General features: G+C 40.5%; 1 protein-coding gene across 9 annotated transcripts in view; it reads left to right on the top strand.

Moving 5' to 3' along the window:
- Window positions 1–17,353, top strand: part of DACH1 (dachshund family transcription factor 1) — a 462,414-nt gene that overhangs the window by 334,426 nt on the left and 110,635 nt on the right. For 6 of the 9 annotated variants that reach the window (XM_084613154.1, XM_084613156.1, XM_084613162.1 and 3 more), the window contains 2 exons: window positions 5,240–5,375; window positions 7,042–7,179. In XM_084613154.1, the coding sequence (XP_084469280.1) occupies window positions 5,240–5,375; window positions 7,042–7,179 (274 nt within the window). The remainder of the gene's footprint in view (window positions 1–5,239; window positions 5,376–7,041; window positions 7,180–17,353) is intronic. The other 3 variants (XM_084613161.1, XM_084613158.1, XM_084613155.1) reach the window with 1 other exon arrangement.

Genomic DNA, 17,353 nt, shown 5'->3' with positions numbered 1-17,353 from the left:
TTTATCCAGGGCCTTCTTTACCCTCAGCCTTTCTCTGTCTGTGGCCTCCTTTCTTACATTGTGCCAAAGAGTCCAGGTTTCAAACCTTGTAAGACTTGCCACAGGTCTTTCTCCCTCAGCAATGGGCATTCTAGCTACCTCAGACAATCTCATGTCCCATCAAAGTGCAAGGTATGCTCCGGGTTTAAGAGAAGATCTAGGAAGCTGAGGGAAGATAGGCTGAAGCTCCTCCTGATTCAGCGTTCTGTGAGACCTGTGTGGTCCAGTACCCCTCCACTGCCGTACATTGGCCTCCGCCATTCAGACCGCTTCATTAACTTCAGCCTTCAGTAAGCAGAGACTATGGGGCGGCTTTGGGAGTGAAGAAAACCCATTCCCTGGAGAGAGATTCCAGAAGAATGGGAAAGTCACCTGTGAGGCTAGGGAACAAGGAAACCTTGTATCGTCGTATGGGTACTGCTGAAGCCTCCATAAGGTACCCAAAAACCAGACTTCTAGTACACCCTGCACCAAGAAGTCTTCTAATTAACTGCACTGAACAGCACCATCATTGGTACCAGAGGACGATAACATCAAACGTAAGGACTCCTCTAGGAGCAGGGACTCTTCTAAGAAGCCTTCAATGCATGCTCTGGTATTGTCTTTCTTGGGCCACTGCCACAACAAAAGCAAGGACTATGCTTTCATATAATCTCTGGTACCATTTGAGATTCCTGTGGAGCACTTCCCAGGCTCTCCAGTACTGATCAGTTTCCTTTCCCAGGAGGATTTAGTTGCTGTTGACACTGGAATATCTCTCTTTAACAGGTACTGAGAGGGATCTTTTGCCGGCACCATTACAACCTTTGGAGCCACAGCTCCCATTCTTGCTTCTGTATCCCACTCCTTTCCCTTATAAACCACCACAGTGGACTTTCTAGAACCCATGGGATAATTATACTGACCAGTGTTACATAGTGTCCTCCTGCAAAAGGCCTCATCCAGACCAACAGCAACTGGTCCCGCAGTACCCTCCCCACCAGGAGGACCACTTGGAGGAGCAAGAGCTAGTGGTTGGGGAGAAGACACCACCATCTGACAAGTCCTCCTCCTCCCCCAATGAGGCAGTTATCCCAACCCCCACCATCTTATGCAGATGATTGAAAGGCCTTTCAAGACCTGTTAAAAAGGGAGAGGAGTCACTCCAGATTCCCTGGGAGGAGATCCAGAAAGTACAACACTCTCTTTTGAACATTCTGTCTCCCAGGGCAAAGTTGCCTTTCGCATTAATGAGGCATTACTTTCACCATCCTGCACTGAATGGAAGACACCTACAACGATCGCACCCACTTGCAAGGGGGCTGACGGAAATATTATGTACTGTCCAAGGATTTGTAATAATTTTTTCTCACAACTCCCTTCCTCCTGCCAACTTCTTGGCAGTGGATGCTGTCAATGAAAGGAATCGAGAAGCTTGCTCCAAATCTCTGCAAGCCTCTGTCTTCCCAAGGAAGTGCAGAATATGATGGAGGATCTTCCCTTTGAGAGGCCTAAGATCTTCAGTAATAACACTGATGGTTACCTCCATTCTCTTAAAGATTCCAGGGCTACTCTGTGACCTCTTGAAATTTATACCTGCCCCATGCAAGACTACACCTTCAGTGCCTCCAGGCCTGGCTCAAGACTGTTTACACTCAAAGCTAGTACAATCTTTCCAAATGGCTGACCTTAATACCTCCCACCCCCCAAGAGTTCTCAACTCCCTCAACTGGTGGAAGGATCCTTGCAAGGTTTGTGTGGCAGTCCCCTTTTAATGTCCATCCCCATCAAGGGTCATCACCATGGGTGCCTCCCTGCTGGGTTGGGGTACCCATTTCCAAGACGTTACATCCCAGGACTGGACTCCCCATGAAGGGTGCCTCCAAATCAACATTCTCAGACTCAGAGCAACCACTCTGACAAAGTGATGCTGGACAACAGAGTGGCATTATACTGCATACATTGGCAAGTGGGAGAAAGATCAATCCTTGTGCACAGAGTCAATATAGGTGTAGAACTTGTGTATAGTTCATCACATAGACATGTCAAAGGCCTATGTGCCCGGCCTGCAGAACACCATAGCAGACTCCCTGAGCACTTTCACCAAAATCATGAGAAGAAACTCAGCTTCTCAGTCTTTCAGAGCATTTGTCAGTCCTGGGGCCTTCTGGAGACAGATCTCTTTGCAACACCATCCAATGTGAAGTGCCATTGACTCTGCTCAGGGGGAGGTTATGACCACAACTCAATGGGGGATGCTCTCCTCATCCCTTGGCCTCTTACCCTCTTATACACTTACCCTCCAATGCCCTTGATCCTCAAGGCTCTGAACAAACTAAAGCAAAAGAGAGAACAACAACCATAAGTTTATGGAAGAGATGGTATGATGGGATAACATGGTTTTGGTAATTAAATATTCATGCTAAATAGGCCCAATGGCCTGTGATGGGATATTAGATAGGGTGAGATCTGAGTTACCCAGGAAAGAATTTTCTGTAGTATCTGGCTGGTGAATCTTGCCCATATGCTCAGGGTTTAGCTGATCGCCATATTTGGGGTCGGGAAGGAATTTTCCTCCAGGGCAGATTGGAAGAGGCCCTGGAGGTTTTTCGCCTTCCTCTGTAGCATGGGGCATGGGTCACTTGCTGGAGGATTCTCTGCTCCTTGAAGTCTTTAAACCACGATTTGAGGACTTCAATAGCTCAGACATAGGTGAGAGGTTTTTCACAGGAGTGGTGGGTGAAATTCTGTGGCCTGAGTTGTGTAGGAGGTCAGACTAGATGATCATAATGTTCCCTTCTGAGCTAAATATCTATGAATCTATTCTGATAGCACCATCATGACTGAAGCAAGTGTGGTTCCCCATTTTACTTCATCTCTGTCTGCAGGCATATTTCACTTTCCACTGATGGTAGGTCCCCTGACACAGGAACCAGGCACCAAGACCCTCCCTGAACATCTCTTCACTGTGCCTCAAGGCTTAATTCCTTGATGGATCTCGGGCATAGAACTGGACTGTTCTCCCAAAGTTAAGACTATACTTCTGAGCATTAGAAAACCCATCAGAAGGAAAATCTACCCATAAAAGTGGGAGTGTTTCCAACCCTGGTGTACTCATCAATCTGTATCCCCCTCCAAGTCACTCCTTACAACCATGCTCAATTACCCACTTTAGTTTAATTTTAAAATGCAAGGTTTGACACTCAATTCCATTAGGTCCACCTAACTGCCAATACAGCCTTATACCTACTAGTTGAAGGGTTGTCTGTTTTCAATCACCTAGCACAGTGAGGTTCCTTAAGGGCTTATGTAACCTCTTTCCCTATGACAAGTAGCCCTACTCCTCCTTGGGACCTTAGCCTATTTCTCAGTGTCCTGAGATATCCTCCATTTGAATCCATGGGCAGCTGTTCATTCCTTCATTTGTTTTCTAAGACTACATTCCTCATAGCCATAACCTTGGCCAGAAGGTTAGAAGAGCTAGGGCCACTTGTGGCTGACTGCCTGTACACAATTTTCTACCATGTTAAAGTAGCTTATACTCCCATCCTCACTTCCTGCCTAAAGTCTGATCAGAATTCCATATCAATCAAGTCATTCAACTAGCAGTATTCTACCCTGAACCTTACTCCTCAAGAGAAGTGGCTAGTCTTCATAATCTGGCTGAGAGACGGGCTCTTACCTTCTACCTTAATAGAATGGAACCATTCCAGGCCTTTCAAATACTCTTTACCTCCTTCACAGAAAGGATGAAGGGGCATCCAATTTTTACTCAAAGGCTATCAAAATGGGTTTCATGATGTATCTCAGCTAGTTATGAAGCTTCCAGTGTGCATCCCCAACCTTGAGTGACTGCCCATTCCACAAGAACTCAATCTACCTCTTAAGGACATCACCATCATGGACATTTGCAGGGCCACCACCAGGTCATCCATTCACAGATTCTCCAAGCATTACAGTGTTGTATCTGCTTCCAGGGGAGATATGACTTTCGGTGATGCTATTCTCTGAGCTGTACTGTATCTGTCTCCTTAACACCCACTTCCTCATAGAAATACTGCCTGAGAGTCTTCTAAGGTGGAACTATAACTTAAAAAAGTCTCCTAAGATGGAACTATAACTCAAAAAAAAAAAAAGAAGAAGAAGAAGAAGAAGAAGAGAAAAAGGAGAGGTTACTTATTTGTACAGTAACTGGAGTTCAAGATGTTTTGTTCCTATGGGTGCTCCACCACCCAACCTCATTCCCTTCTGATGTGAAGTCTTACTTCGACTTTATTGTTGGAAAGGAACTGGAATTGTGGCCTGCCTTCCCTCTATACCCTCACACTGGAGCATGAGCCTGTGTTCTGTGCAGGCACAGCTAACTAAAAGCTCTGATCAAGTGTGTAAGGGCATGTGCACATGCTAAGTTGGAGCACCAAAGCATCTCAGAGAACTCCAGTTACTGTACAGGTAAGTAACTTCTCCTTCTCCAGTAGCAACACCCACCTCCCTTTGTTCATTCTTTCTACACCAAAGCTGCATAAATATCGGATATTTCTGATTCTTACATTAACTTCCGGTACAGCTTTTTCACCAACACAGGCCCAGCATGTTTCAGAAAGGATTCATTCAAAAAATATTGAGTACTTATGAACACAATACATTTTCTGTGCAACTAGTTAGTATGTCAAAAGCTTTCTGCTGTAGCTGTTTTATTTAGTTAGTGCCAGATTGTGAATATTTTACTCATCCGATAGTCCCATTGAAATGAATGTGACCGTTTGAGGAGTAAGGTTCTCAACACATGAGTAAGGATATCAGAGTGTTGCCCTTATTTATTTATAAAATTATAATATCATCCACTTTCTCACGATACTGGTTACTGCAATCACAGCCAAAATAGGGTTTTTTTAAACATAACTCCATGTCATAAAAAACAAGATGCTGTTAAATATAGTCGAGGGAGTCAGTTAAAAAGCCTGACTCAATGGTTAAGTCTTTTGCTGCATTATAGAAGTCAGGCTCTGGTGTTCTAGAGGTATGAACCTTCCTCTGAGAATCGCATGCCACAAGTCCTGGAGAGTCAAGTCAAATCAACCCCAGGAATAAACAAGAGTAACTGAGCAGAGTGGAATTAGATATTGCTCAAATAACAGGGAGATTCTGTAGAGGAAATGATATTCAATAATCAGGAGAGCTGTTGTCTTTAATGTGTTATCTTGTTTTTGTGGGGGTGTAGGAACGTGTTCCAGACAGCCCTTCTCCTGCTCCTTCCCTTGAAGAAGGTCGAAGACCTGGCAGCCATCCATCATCTCATCGAAGCAGCAGTGTGTCCAGCTCACCTGCACGGACTGAGAGCTCATCAGACAGAATCCGTAGGTCACATTCTTCTCCTTGTCACCATTTTAAATTTGATTAAGTTAAGCTATTTTTTTCTAACCAAAATACCTTAAGTCTAAGTAGATCTAGATGTACCATGTTCCGAAGTTCAGCTGCAATAGCTATCGCCCAACATTAAATTCCCCAGTTTACAGTATCATAATGTATGATGCTTCATTAATAGGTACTGATGAAAACTGCCATTATGTCATATTAAGCATAAAGATATAAGCTATGAAACAGAATTGCAGCGAGAAAGCAATTTGCTAGACTAATTTCAGAACTGAACATATACAAACTGTGACACATTTATGTATTTTACAGTTTTATTTAATTCTGCTACCCTAGTTGGACTTGTATATTAAAACTGACTTCAGAAGTGACATTTTATGGGATAGTTCAATTTAAAAAAAAATAATTCTAGGTGAAATACTTTTTTTAAAAAAATCTGCACACACATTAGGGTGGGGAATGTGATACAAGTAATATTTTGACTTCAGAACTCACAAGGGATAGAATCAAATTAAACTGTGAAATTTCATGAATTTTTTGTGAAGATTCCATGTCTAAGATTTGTGCATCCCTGGAATCTTAGGTACTCCAATGCAGTAGCCTGGAAATTGAAGGTTTTAGACCATATTATTTTATGCGTATTAAATTCAATTTATTTTACCCTGTCCACACCTTTTCATCTTTTTTTGCTAGGTTGCAGACTTTTGTACTAACAACACAGCACTGCATTTCTGAAGTTGTCAGTTGGTGAAACCAAAGGTTTTGGTCCCTTAATAAGAGGCAGTTGAGACTTTTAGCTCCTGTGTAAACATAGGGAGGCATTTTGGGATTCTAGTTAGATAAACACATTGGATGGATGTTTCAGGCTTTCTGCAGACTCAGGAAGGTAACACTATATTGGTTTAGACTTGAATAATATTGTAAAGATTATTTTCATAACCATGAGTAACAAAAACAGTTTTAAAAAATGAAATCTTAGATTGTAGGGCAACATATTACAACAATGCCTGGATTCTGTCGTAAATTCCGTAATCACAGAATAGCAGCTGAGGTCAGAAGCTCTCCATATTGTCCCTGGATCTGGGTAATAGAGTTCCTCAGCCAATGCAGACATTTTTTTAAAATTTTAAAATAAAACACCTAGGCCTGTTCCACTTGCCATACCACATCCCATTTCTAATAACTGCTTCTCCATGTGTGGTACCTGCAGGGGCAAGATGGCTGCTTGAGAAATAGGGATCAAATCCAAGAAAGGAGTGGAGAGCTAATCTACAGGAGTTCCCTGAACCTCATTCTTAGGTTATTTGTTTTTGCCATTGCTTTGTGGGCTAGTTTTTCTCAGAATGTGTCAGCCTCTTGCCCAACTGGCTTTTATATGGGATTCTGGCTTTTGTGCCTCAGAAGGCTGGGTTTAATGGGCCGGCTGAATGGAGACAATAGAAATTAGATATGGAAAAGACCTACCAGACTAGCTTCCTCTGAGTGGATTTAATATCACTGATTAAATGACATTGAGGTTATTAGTTTTCTTGTACAATTGCGACAGTATCTAAAAAAATAGCAACATGAGTAATATTGTTAACATTATTTTAATTTTGTGTATGTGTGTTAATATTGTTGTTGGTTTTATGTCTATGTGTGTATGACTAGCAGCTGTACATCAGAATGGGCTATCCATGAATCAGATGCTTATGGGTTTATCACCTAATATCCTACCTGGCCCGAAAGAAGGTGATCTGGCTGGTCATGAGGTTGGACATGAGACTAAAAGAATACATATTGAGAAAGGTAACATACATTGTATGCTCTTATGGATTTTATGTCCTTATGATATCATATATATATATATATATATATATATATATATATATATATATATATATATATATATATATATATGAATGAGACCCTGTTCTCAGTAGCTGCATGATATTTATTATTCATTATTATTATTATTAATGTTGTGGCATAAGTGAGACCCTAAATGGCTTTTCTGTCTCTTCTCCTATTTTATAGTCTAGTAAGGAGTATATTGTTGAATAATAGCTATAAAGAGAAAAACTAAATAAATATTACATAGAAGGATAGATATAAAAAGTGTAGGCCTGAACTATTTCCTCATGATCTAGGTAAATGATTGCACTATTATATGCAGTATTGTTGTAGCCATGTTGATGCCAGGCTATTAGAGAGACAAGGTGGGTAAGGTAATATCTTTTATTGGACCAAATTCTGTTGGAGAGACAAGCTTTTGAGCTCACACAGAACTCTTATACTTCTTCTTCTACAGGGTGCTTGTATTTAGCAGTGATACTCTGAGTTAGTTTCCCAGACCTGAAGAAGAGCTCTGCACTTTTCATAATATTTTCATGAGAGATAACAATGATTTTAGATAATTGTTTCATCTGTAATCCTCCAACAAAAAACATCAGTTGCTAAAAATCATTCTCTATGTGATTGACTTTGATGAGCTGATTTTCAGAAGTGCTGAGCACCATGGATATTGGGCCATGCATTGGGAAAAAGGCAAGAGTAATACACAGCTGCAACAATACCCAACAGCATAAAATGAGACTGCTGCATATTAAGTACTTTATTGTCAATTTAATTGACTATCTGACTTCAAATGTATGAGTTAGATTAATGGTCTATTAGTGTTTCGATTAATTGTAGTATCATTTCATCATGTTGTGTGTACAAACGTGTTACATTCCATGTATACTCGAAATATTAACTGAATTCTTCAGTATTTATATTTCATATGGAATTTTTACTTAAACTACACATAAACATTGAGCAAGCTTTATAGAGCTGGAAAATGGTATCCGTGGAAGAGGAGTTAGAAATAGGAGGTGTTTCCCTTAGTAAAAAAATTCTCTGGGAAAGGTAAGTCAGAAGAAATTAGCTCTTTGGGACAGGTACAAAATGTAAGAGCCAGTCACTTTAATACAGCTGGATAGAATGCCTGGAACAGTAATAGCTGTAAGAGCTTACCTTTTCTGTCCCATGTCTGAACAGTGAGATATGAAAAGAGAATTAAAATCTGGACACTTCTATTCTGGACAGGTGGTATCTTTAATAAAATTACCCTAAAAATAATGGAAACAACATTTCTTTTATATAAACCATTAATTTTGGTTCATTACACTCACAACCTGTATTAGCTTCTTATATGCCCCACTTAGCACCTACAAATGGTATCCCTGTTGAGGAGTATGATGTGATCAAATAGTCTTTTTTAAATTTCAGTAAATGTTTCAATTTTAGCCCACTGACATCGCACATTTTCCCTGTGTAGTCAGCCTGGTAAATCTAGCAAACAGCAGCACATATTGGGAATTGTTACCATTTGTCCTATAAAAAAATTAAAACAACAGGAACATGACTTTTGTTTCTAATGGTTCCCCAAATGTGTTTCCCCATGCGGCCACCAGTTCAGCTTGCCTATAAAATTTGTTCTTATTGAAACTGCTGAAGATTCTCTTTCTTCAACAGTCATTGTTTAGGTCAAAGCTTCTGTTTTTCCTTTTCTTTCTCTCTCTCTCTCTGTTCCAGCCTACTGAATTAATGGTAAATATTCATGGGCTATCTAGATTGATAGGGCATACTAAATTAAAAATTGTTTTCTGTCATGACCACATTTATCATATCTCTCATAGCAGCTCTCTAACTTTTATACTAAACTTATCTGTATTAAAACAAGTGATTCCATTCACAGATATTTGTGGAGATGGTAATTATCGGTTAGTGTCGCTATGGCCCTGACATTCAGATCTGCAGCTTGCTGCTACCACCTCTAATCTGTCAAAAGGCAATTATATATATATATATATATATATATATATATATATATATATACACACACACACACACATAGCATGGAAATACTCAGGCATTGTCTGAATCTGCCTTGTCCTTGTCACCTGACTTTAAAAAAAATCGTGAGTTTTGAATATGAGACATTAAGAATTTATGCATTACTCTGTTTTCTTCTGAGACATATTTATGTCAATCCATCAGTTGGAACTAGAATGACTTTTAATTACAGCTGTGAGAACTTGGGAAATCCCACTTGGTGAAGAAGCCTATGTTTCTTTTCTTCTTCTCCCTCCCCCAATTTTTTTAAACCAAAAAGCTCTCCAAGGTCCTGAGCTTATGGAGAAATTAATTAAAATCAATGGGAAATTTAAACATGAGAAAAAGTTAGGGCAATGAAATCTAATAAAGACACTATTTTAAGAAGGTCCAAGAGAAGCCAGAAGGGGCCAATTATGATTGATTCAAATGATGGGCTTGGTCAAGGAGAGAGAACGTCATGTATCTTGGGCAATATATGGAGCTATTCTAGCCACTCTCTACAGTACAGTATAGCATAATAATTATAGATTTAGTGTATATGTAGCTGCATTTTGCTTGTTGTTAATAGACAGCAGAACAAACAAAGGAAGTATTTCTTCACACAATGCACAATCAACCTGTGGAACTCATTGCCAGGGGATGTTGTAAAAGCAAAAACTATATCTGGATTCAAAAAAGAATAAATTTGTTCATGGAGGATAGGTTCATCAATAGCTATTAGCCACGATAGTCAAGGATGCAACCCCATGCTCTGGGTGTCCCTAAACCTCTCACTACCAGATGCTGGGACTGGATGACAGGAGATGGATAACTTGGTGATTGTCCTGTTCAGTTCATTCCCCTTGAAGTATCTGGCATTGGTCACTGTCAGAAGACAGGATTATGGGCTAGATGGACTGTTGGTCTGGACCTAGTGTGGCCATTCTTGTGCTCTAATTGCCCTTTCAGAATATTGTTATCCATCTGAATTACTTTATATAATTGGCTTAATTGATTCTATTGTTGTCTACTTTTAAAGTCCAGTCTCTCTTAGGGCCTGATTTTGCAAAGGGCTGACTGACCTCAACTCCCATTGAAGTCAATCTACCATTAGAATAATGGGAGTAGGGCTGGACTCCATTGGCTTAATCCATAGCCCATGAATATGAGTGGAAAGATTACCATTGGTTTCAGTGGATCATGGATCAGGCCCTAGATCAATACTTCTTGCAGCAAAAAAGGAGAATAACCTGTTCTCCAAAAAACTATTATGTGCACCTTTAAGAAAATCTGTAAGTCTACATTTTCAGTGTCCATGCTTGCTTATCAGAGGGTAACAAATTTTCCAACTACACTGAAAATGTACTGCAAAATTGCAAATGATCCTGGGAAGGAGGTTAGCTGAAGTGTCTGACAGCAGTTATCATTAAGACAAGTTGTCTTTATTTCAGCAGCCTGTAAATTAGGAATCCTGTCGTGATGCATATTTTTTTAAAAAAAATATTTAAATAGGATTACACAAAAAAATCAGTATTATGAAGTGGTAGAGTTGTGTGTTAGATAATGTTGTCAAGAACAGTTCAGTTCTTTTCAACTCAGTGCTAAAGCTAAGACTAGGAGCTGCTGCAAGTAATAAAAAAAGTGACCATAGGGGCACAAGAGTTGGTTCTCGATAATCCCACATATTTTGCTGAGATACTGTGGTTACTAGGACATCAGATTAGAACCTTCTTCTGTCTGCACATACTTATAATTTTAGATTGAAACCAATCTTAGGTGAAGCTTGAATGTCATTCTTACGTTTTAAATTGAATAAGTTATTTGAGGTGTTATAGAAAGGGCACTCTCCTTTTGAAAACGGTGTATGCTGTTTTCAGTTTCTGTAATGAACTGTTTACTGCCTTTACAACAAAAGCTAAACTAGCCTTTTCTGAAATTTATTTTAACTCTGGTATTAATGGAAATACACCAGAAGTTCTCAAATTTTTGTATTGGCGACCCCTTTCACACAGCAAACCTATGAGTGCGACCCCCCCTTATAATTTAAAAACACCTTTTAAAATATATTTAACACTATTATAAATGATGGAGGCGAAGCAGGGTTTGTGGGTGGAGGCTGATAGCTTGTGACCCCTCATGTAATAACCTTGCGACCCCCTGAGGGGTCACAACCCCAGTTTGAGAACCCCTGATCTACACTAATCTCCTTTAAAATGCCATAGTACCTGCATTTGAGATATAACTCTCTGATAACCCCAATAATTTTCTCTTATTTCATACAAATATATTATATTTTATGCCCCTCGGGACATGACCAGTCCCAGATAGCCAGCCGGTACATGTCCTGGAGTTATGACTACTTAGCCTGGAAAATAAAAAAAATAAATTATTTCAAAAAGTGAACACTGCAGAGTGAACAACAGAACCTAATTTAAATATTCTGATGATTTGACTAGAAATACATCTAGCATATTCACCGTTACCCTCAACCCCCAAAAGAGCAAATAAATGTTTGTTATAAAAGTTAAGGACAAAGAAACAGTTTTGGCATCACTATGCATTCTCATTTACTGGAACCATCTCCCACCCAAGTCAGAAACCACACGCTCAAGAACATACATTAGCTCTTGGCTTACATAGAATTTTAGTTAGTTATCCAAGAAAACTCTTTTTATGGAAGGAGTCTTGAACACTTGGGATGCATTTGCATTCACAAACCTTTCACTTGTTAAATTATGCTTACACAAAAATTAATCTCTCCATTTTCATCTATGTACAGTAACTCCTTGCTTAACGTTGTACTTATGTTCCTGAAAAATGCGACTTTAAGCAAAACGATGTTAAGTGAATCCAATTTCCCCATAAGAATTAATGTAAATGGGGGAGGTTAGGTTCCAGGGATTTTTTTTTCACCAGACAAAAAACTATATTATATATATACACACACACAGTATAAGTTTTAAACAAACAATTTAATACTGGTACACAGCAATGATGATTGTGAAGCTTGGTTGAGGTGGTGAAATCAGAGGGTGGGATATTTCCCAGGGATGCCCTACTGCTAAATGATGAACTAGCAATTGGCTGAGCCTTCAAGGGTTAACTCATTGTTGTTAATCTAGCCTCAAACTGTACAAGGCAGCCCGAATGGGGAGAGGGGAGACAGCATGGAAGACAGAGACAGAGTCACACACCCTGTGTGTGAGAGAGACACACATTGCTCCTTTAAGTACGCTGACCCCACTCTTAAATACACTGCCTTTTTAGGTTAATCAGCAAGCTGAGATGGCAGCTGCTGCCAGGAAGCTCCCTCTGTCCTGAGCCCTGTTGTGTCCCCCCGGCTCTATGGAAGATGGGGTAAGCAGGGTGCAGGAGCAGTGGGAAGGTGAACACCCTGACATTAGCCCCCTCTTTCCCTCCCTGCACAGCAAGCAGGAGGCTCTGGAGAGCAGCTCCAAGGCAGAGGACAGGAGCAACACATGGCAGTGGGGGGAGGGACAGCTGAGCTGCGGGCAGTTGATAGCCTGCTGGGCAGCTGCAGCACAGGGAATTTAGGGGAACGGGGAGCTGATGGGGGGCTGCTGGTCCATCCTGGTTCCAAGCCCCCACCAGCTAGCTGCAAGAGGCTGCTCTTCCTGCAAGCAGTGGACAAAGCAGGCGGCTGCCAAACAGCATTACAAGGGAGCATTGCACAACTTTAAATGAGCATGTTCCCTAGTTGATTAGCAACGAAACAACTGGGAAGACTTTAAGTGAGGAGTCACTGTATATGCACACATTTTGTATGTGTGTGTATGTCCTATTACATACTCCATATTTACGTGATGTGGAAGCAACCAAGACATGAACATAACTTTAAACACTGTGACAAAGTTCCTCCTCTACGTTGGTGGGTCCTGCAGTTATTCGCAGATTTTGCTTGCCTCAGAGATTCACAGTATCCCTCAGTTTGGCCACTTTCGTGGCTCAAATCTGCCCTTCACTCAGATAACCTCATCACTGGCCAGCATGGGGAAAAAAGAGTAAGAACAATTCCCACAGTTTCTGCTGATCCACCATGTGGTTTGGGGACCAGTTAAGAGACCTTCCCCTCTGGTGAAAGCTCCTGTATTGGGTCAGGAGTTGGGAGGTTTGGGGGGAACCCAGGCCCACCCTCTACCCCGGGTTCCAGCCCAGGGCCTTGTGGACTGCAGCTGTCTAGAGTGCCTTCTGGAACAGCTGCGTGACAGCTACAATTCCCTGGCCTCCTCCCAACACCTTCTTTGTCTTTGCCACAGGACCTTCCTCCTGATGTCTGTTAACGCTTGTACTCCTCAGTCCTCCAGCACCATGTCCTCTTGCTCCCAGCTCCTTACGCGCACCCCTCACTGGAGTGACACTCACTGGAGCGACACTGGAGTGACAGCCTTTTTAAACCAGGTGTCCTGATTAGCCTTAATTAATTCTAGCAGCTTCCCAATTGGCTACAGGTGTCCTAATTAGCCTGCCTGCCTTAATTAGTTCTAGAAAGTTCCTGAGTGTTCTGGAATAGTCCCTGTTATCTTACCAGGGAAAAGGGACCTGCTTAACCTGGAACTAATGTATCTATCTTCGACCACTCTCTTGTAGCCATCTGACCTGACCCTGTCATAATACCTAGATATTGTATTTGTAACTTTGTTCTTTCCTCCCTTATTCTCATTCTATTTTCTCTTGCTACTACCAATTTCCACGGGTCCCTTGGCTGGGAATGGCAAACTGTGGCCACTGGGAGCTACAAGCAGCCATACCTGCGGATGCTCAGGTAAACAAAGCATCTTGCGGCCTGCCAGGGGCTTACCCTGAACAAGCTGTGAACCAAGTTTGGGAATCCCTCTTCTTTAGCTTAAATAACTCTTCACCCTCCCTCATGTTTACCCCCTCATGGATTTATAGAGAGTAATCATATCCTCTCTCAATCTTCAATTTACTAAACAAGCCTAGGTCTTCCATTCTCCATCATAAGATAGGCCCGTCTTTCTCCTGATCATCTTAGTAGCTCTTCTCTGCACCTGTTCCAGTTGGAATCAATATGGGCAACTGGAATTGTGCACAATATTCCAAATGAGGTCTTACCAGTGCCTTATACAGTGGCATTTATACTTCTATAACTCTCCTGGAAATGTGTCACCTGATACAATTTAGGATCACATTTGCCTTTTTCACAGCTGCACCACATTGGTGGCTTACAGTCATCCTGTGATCAACCCGCTCACCCAGGTCTCTCTCTTTTTCTGTCGCTTCTAACTAATGAGTCCCCAGATTTTCCCAGAAATTCTTATTATTAGACTTTCAGTGCATGATCTTGCATTTGTCCTATTTAATTTCATCCATTTCTGTCACTCCGGTCTTCAAGACCATCCATATTTTCCTGTATAATATGCTGGTCCTTCTCTGTATTGACAATGCCTCCCAACTTTGCATCATCAGCAAATTTCATTACCAAACTGCTAATTTTTCTGCTAAGGTAATTAATAAAAATACTGGATAAGATTGGTCCCAAGATCAAACTTGAGGAATTCCCCTAGTAACCTCCCTCCAGTCTGATAATTCACTTTTCAGCACAACCTGTTGCCTTCTCCCCTTTAGCCAATTCCTTATCCACCTTACAATTCTTATACCAATCTCCAGTTTCTCTAATCTACAAAAGTCTTTTCTGAAAAAAATAATTTGAAGTTTGCTTTACTTTGGAATCAAATGAGGGGTTTTTTTAATGGGGATTTACTTGAATGGATTGCTATACAGATGCAGAAAGGGGAACTGCAGAATTTATTCTAGATGATATTTTATATCATGGCACCATCTTGCTACTTATTGGCCATTTGAACCGTCTGTGTTCCAAGAGCATGGTAGGAAGGAACATTGTAAGGGATCAAAATCAGTGAAACAATGACAGTTCACATTAGCTGAGGATCTGTCCCATAATCTTGCATATTAGCAGGGAGAAAAGATCTGATATTTACGGCGCTCTAGCAGTGAGGACCTTAACTCTAGCTTTAAATAAAATAAGAAAATAATAAATTTATAAATGTGCATCTACATTTTTTGGTGAGCTAAAATGGAGTGAATCAGACATATTCTGCCTTATGCTGCAACAAAACTGAAATGGCACATCAGTTTACTGTAGGAAATCTTTAATCTCCTGAGTCTCCTTTGCCTTGTGTCTCCATTTACAGTAGCCATATTTGCTTCTAAAGTGGCTAGAACTTACAGACAAGATTTTTAGAATTCACTGGTAATTTTGGAAGTCTCTGTTTCTTGGTGCCCAACTTGAAACAACTTACAGGAGCTTGATTTTTAAAAAGTGCTGAGCACCCACAAAAATCAAGTTCCTTTAAGGTTTCTCAATTTGGGAACTCAAAAACAGAGGCACCCCAAATCACTAGTCGCTTTTGAAAATCTTGGCCTTAGTATTGCAAGCTTTCCACAGCTCAGTCCATTCTTGCAGATAGAGTAGATAGTTTGAATGCTACTTTATTTACTTTGTATTTTTTCTTTCTCCTCTTCTGAGTCCTACTAGTAGAATACCCTACTTCTTCCTCCCGTTCCAACATCTCTACATGTTCTTCATTCTCAGAGAAATAGTGTGACTCTTCACGTTCAGGGTCACTACTACTATCACAATATGTTGTTTTCTAGCAGTATGTCATATCACTATCTCACAATGTGTTTCCATAGGTATGTGGGTTTTTTTCCCCCTTATTTGGAGTTTCCCTTATTTCCCTTATTTGGAGTTTCTAGAGTGAACCACCAATGTCATGCCTAGCAGAGGCAATTATGACTTGTCCCTCAGCTACTTCCTCTTACTTGTTACTTTTGTTGAAATGGCTTTTGTACTTTGCAGGTGCATCTAGTACTGTTGCTAATCTCACAGCTTTCTCCCTTCTGATATGTATAGAATTTGGATTAATATTAGTCAATATTAGTTTGACTAAAATAAGGATTGCCCTGAACATTTGCCCATCCTTCTAACCAAACCAAACCAAACCAGACCAAACCAAACCTTTCTTCAGGTTTGAAAAGTTTGGTTAAAGATCCAAAGGAAGGAGACAGGAAAGATTCCTCCCTGAGTTCTGCTTCTACCATCTCCCAACTCGTGTATAACCTTAGTTGCCTTTCTTTTCAGAGATCAGACATCTCTGTAAAACTCTCCGATCAGCTGATTGATTTCTGTGTAAATAAAATCTCTTGAGTTCTATAGCACATGATCTATTCTGGGGAACATAGCCCCAGAATAGGCTAGATTTAATTAAACAGTTGAGCCTTCTGCAGCGCATGTCAGAAATGGCAGATCTCCAGATGGGGCAAGAGAAACTCTGGACTCTGCCCAGAGGAAGATGGAAGGGAGTTGTGCAGATAAGGAGAGAGTTGGGAGTAAGTGAGGGGACCTCCAGAGATTCAGATAAACTTTTGATAGTCATCTGAATTTAGAAATTCTTAACCGAGCCAAACCAGAGTTTCACCCATTTCTTTCTGGAAACACTAGTCTCTTCATTTTCAGTGACAAAGCCTGGTTCATTCCCTACTGCAGAATTATCAAATATATATCTTTTCTTGCCTTATCTTGGATATAATAAAGCAACGATATAGTAAATGGGGAACTAAAATTAAAATATTTAATATGCTCAATGACCTTTAGCCTCAGAGTTCTCTGATCTCTCTGCATGATCTCAAATATAATATGTAGTAAATTACCATCCATCTAAATGTGAATTTTGAACTCGACTCTCCCTATCTGGGCTAATGTAGCACAATATAAAAAATAAAAGAAATAAGAAGCAGCAAAAAGTCTGAATTATTGTCTACATTTACTGTCATCTACATTCCCCCACATCCACTTTCCCTATCTCTAATGAAGTACGAATCCAAACTTAAAGAAAATATAAAAGTCTCCATATTAGTCTCTGGAGTAGTCTCAGTTATTCAAACACAAATAAATCACTAGCTGTTTTATTTTTTTTAATGCTCACCCTCTGGACCCAGAGGGCTTGATTTTCATGTACACTAATGCCACTTTGTATATCTCTGTCTGTCCAATGAATTATAAGCAATGTAAGGTGGTGTTAGTGTGAATGAGAATTGTGGCCAGAGTATGTGGCATTCTGGG

This window comes from Lepidochelys olivacea, assembly GCF_965140295.1.
Source record: "Lepidochelys olivacea isolate rLepOli2 genome assembly, chromosome: 1".
NCBI lineage: Eukaryota > Metazoa > Chordata > Testudines > Cheloniidae > Lepidochelys > Lepidochelys olivacea.
This window is presented reverse-complemented; position numbering and strand designations above follow the sequence as displayed.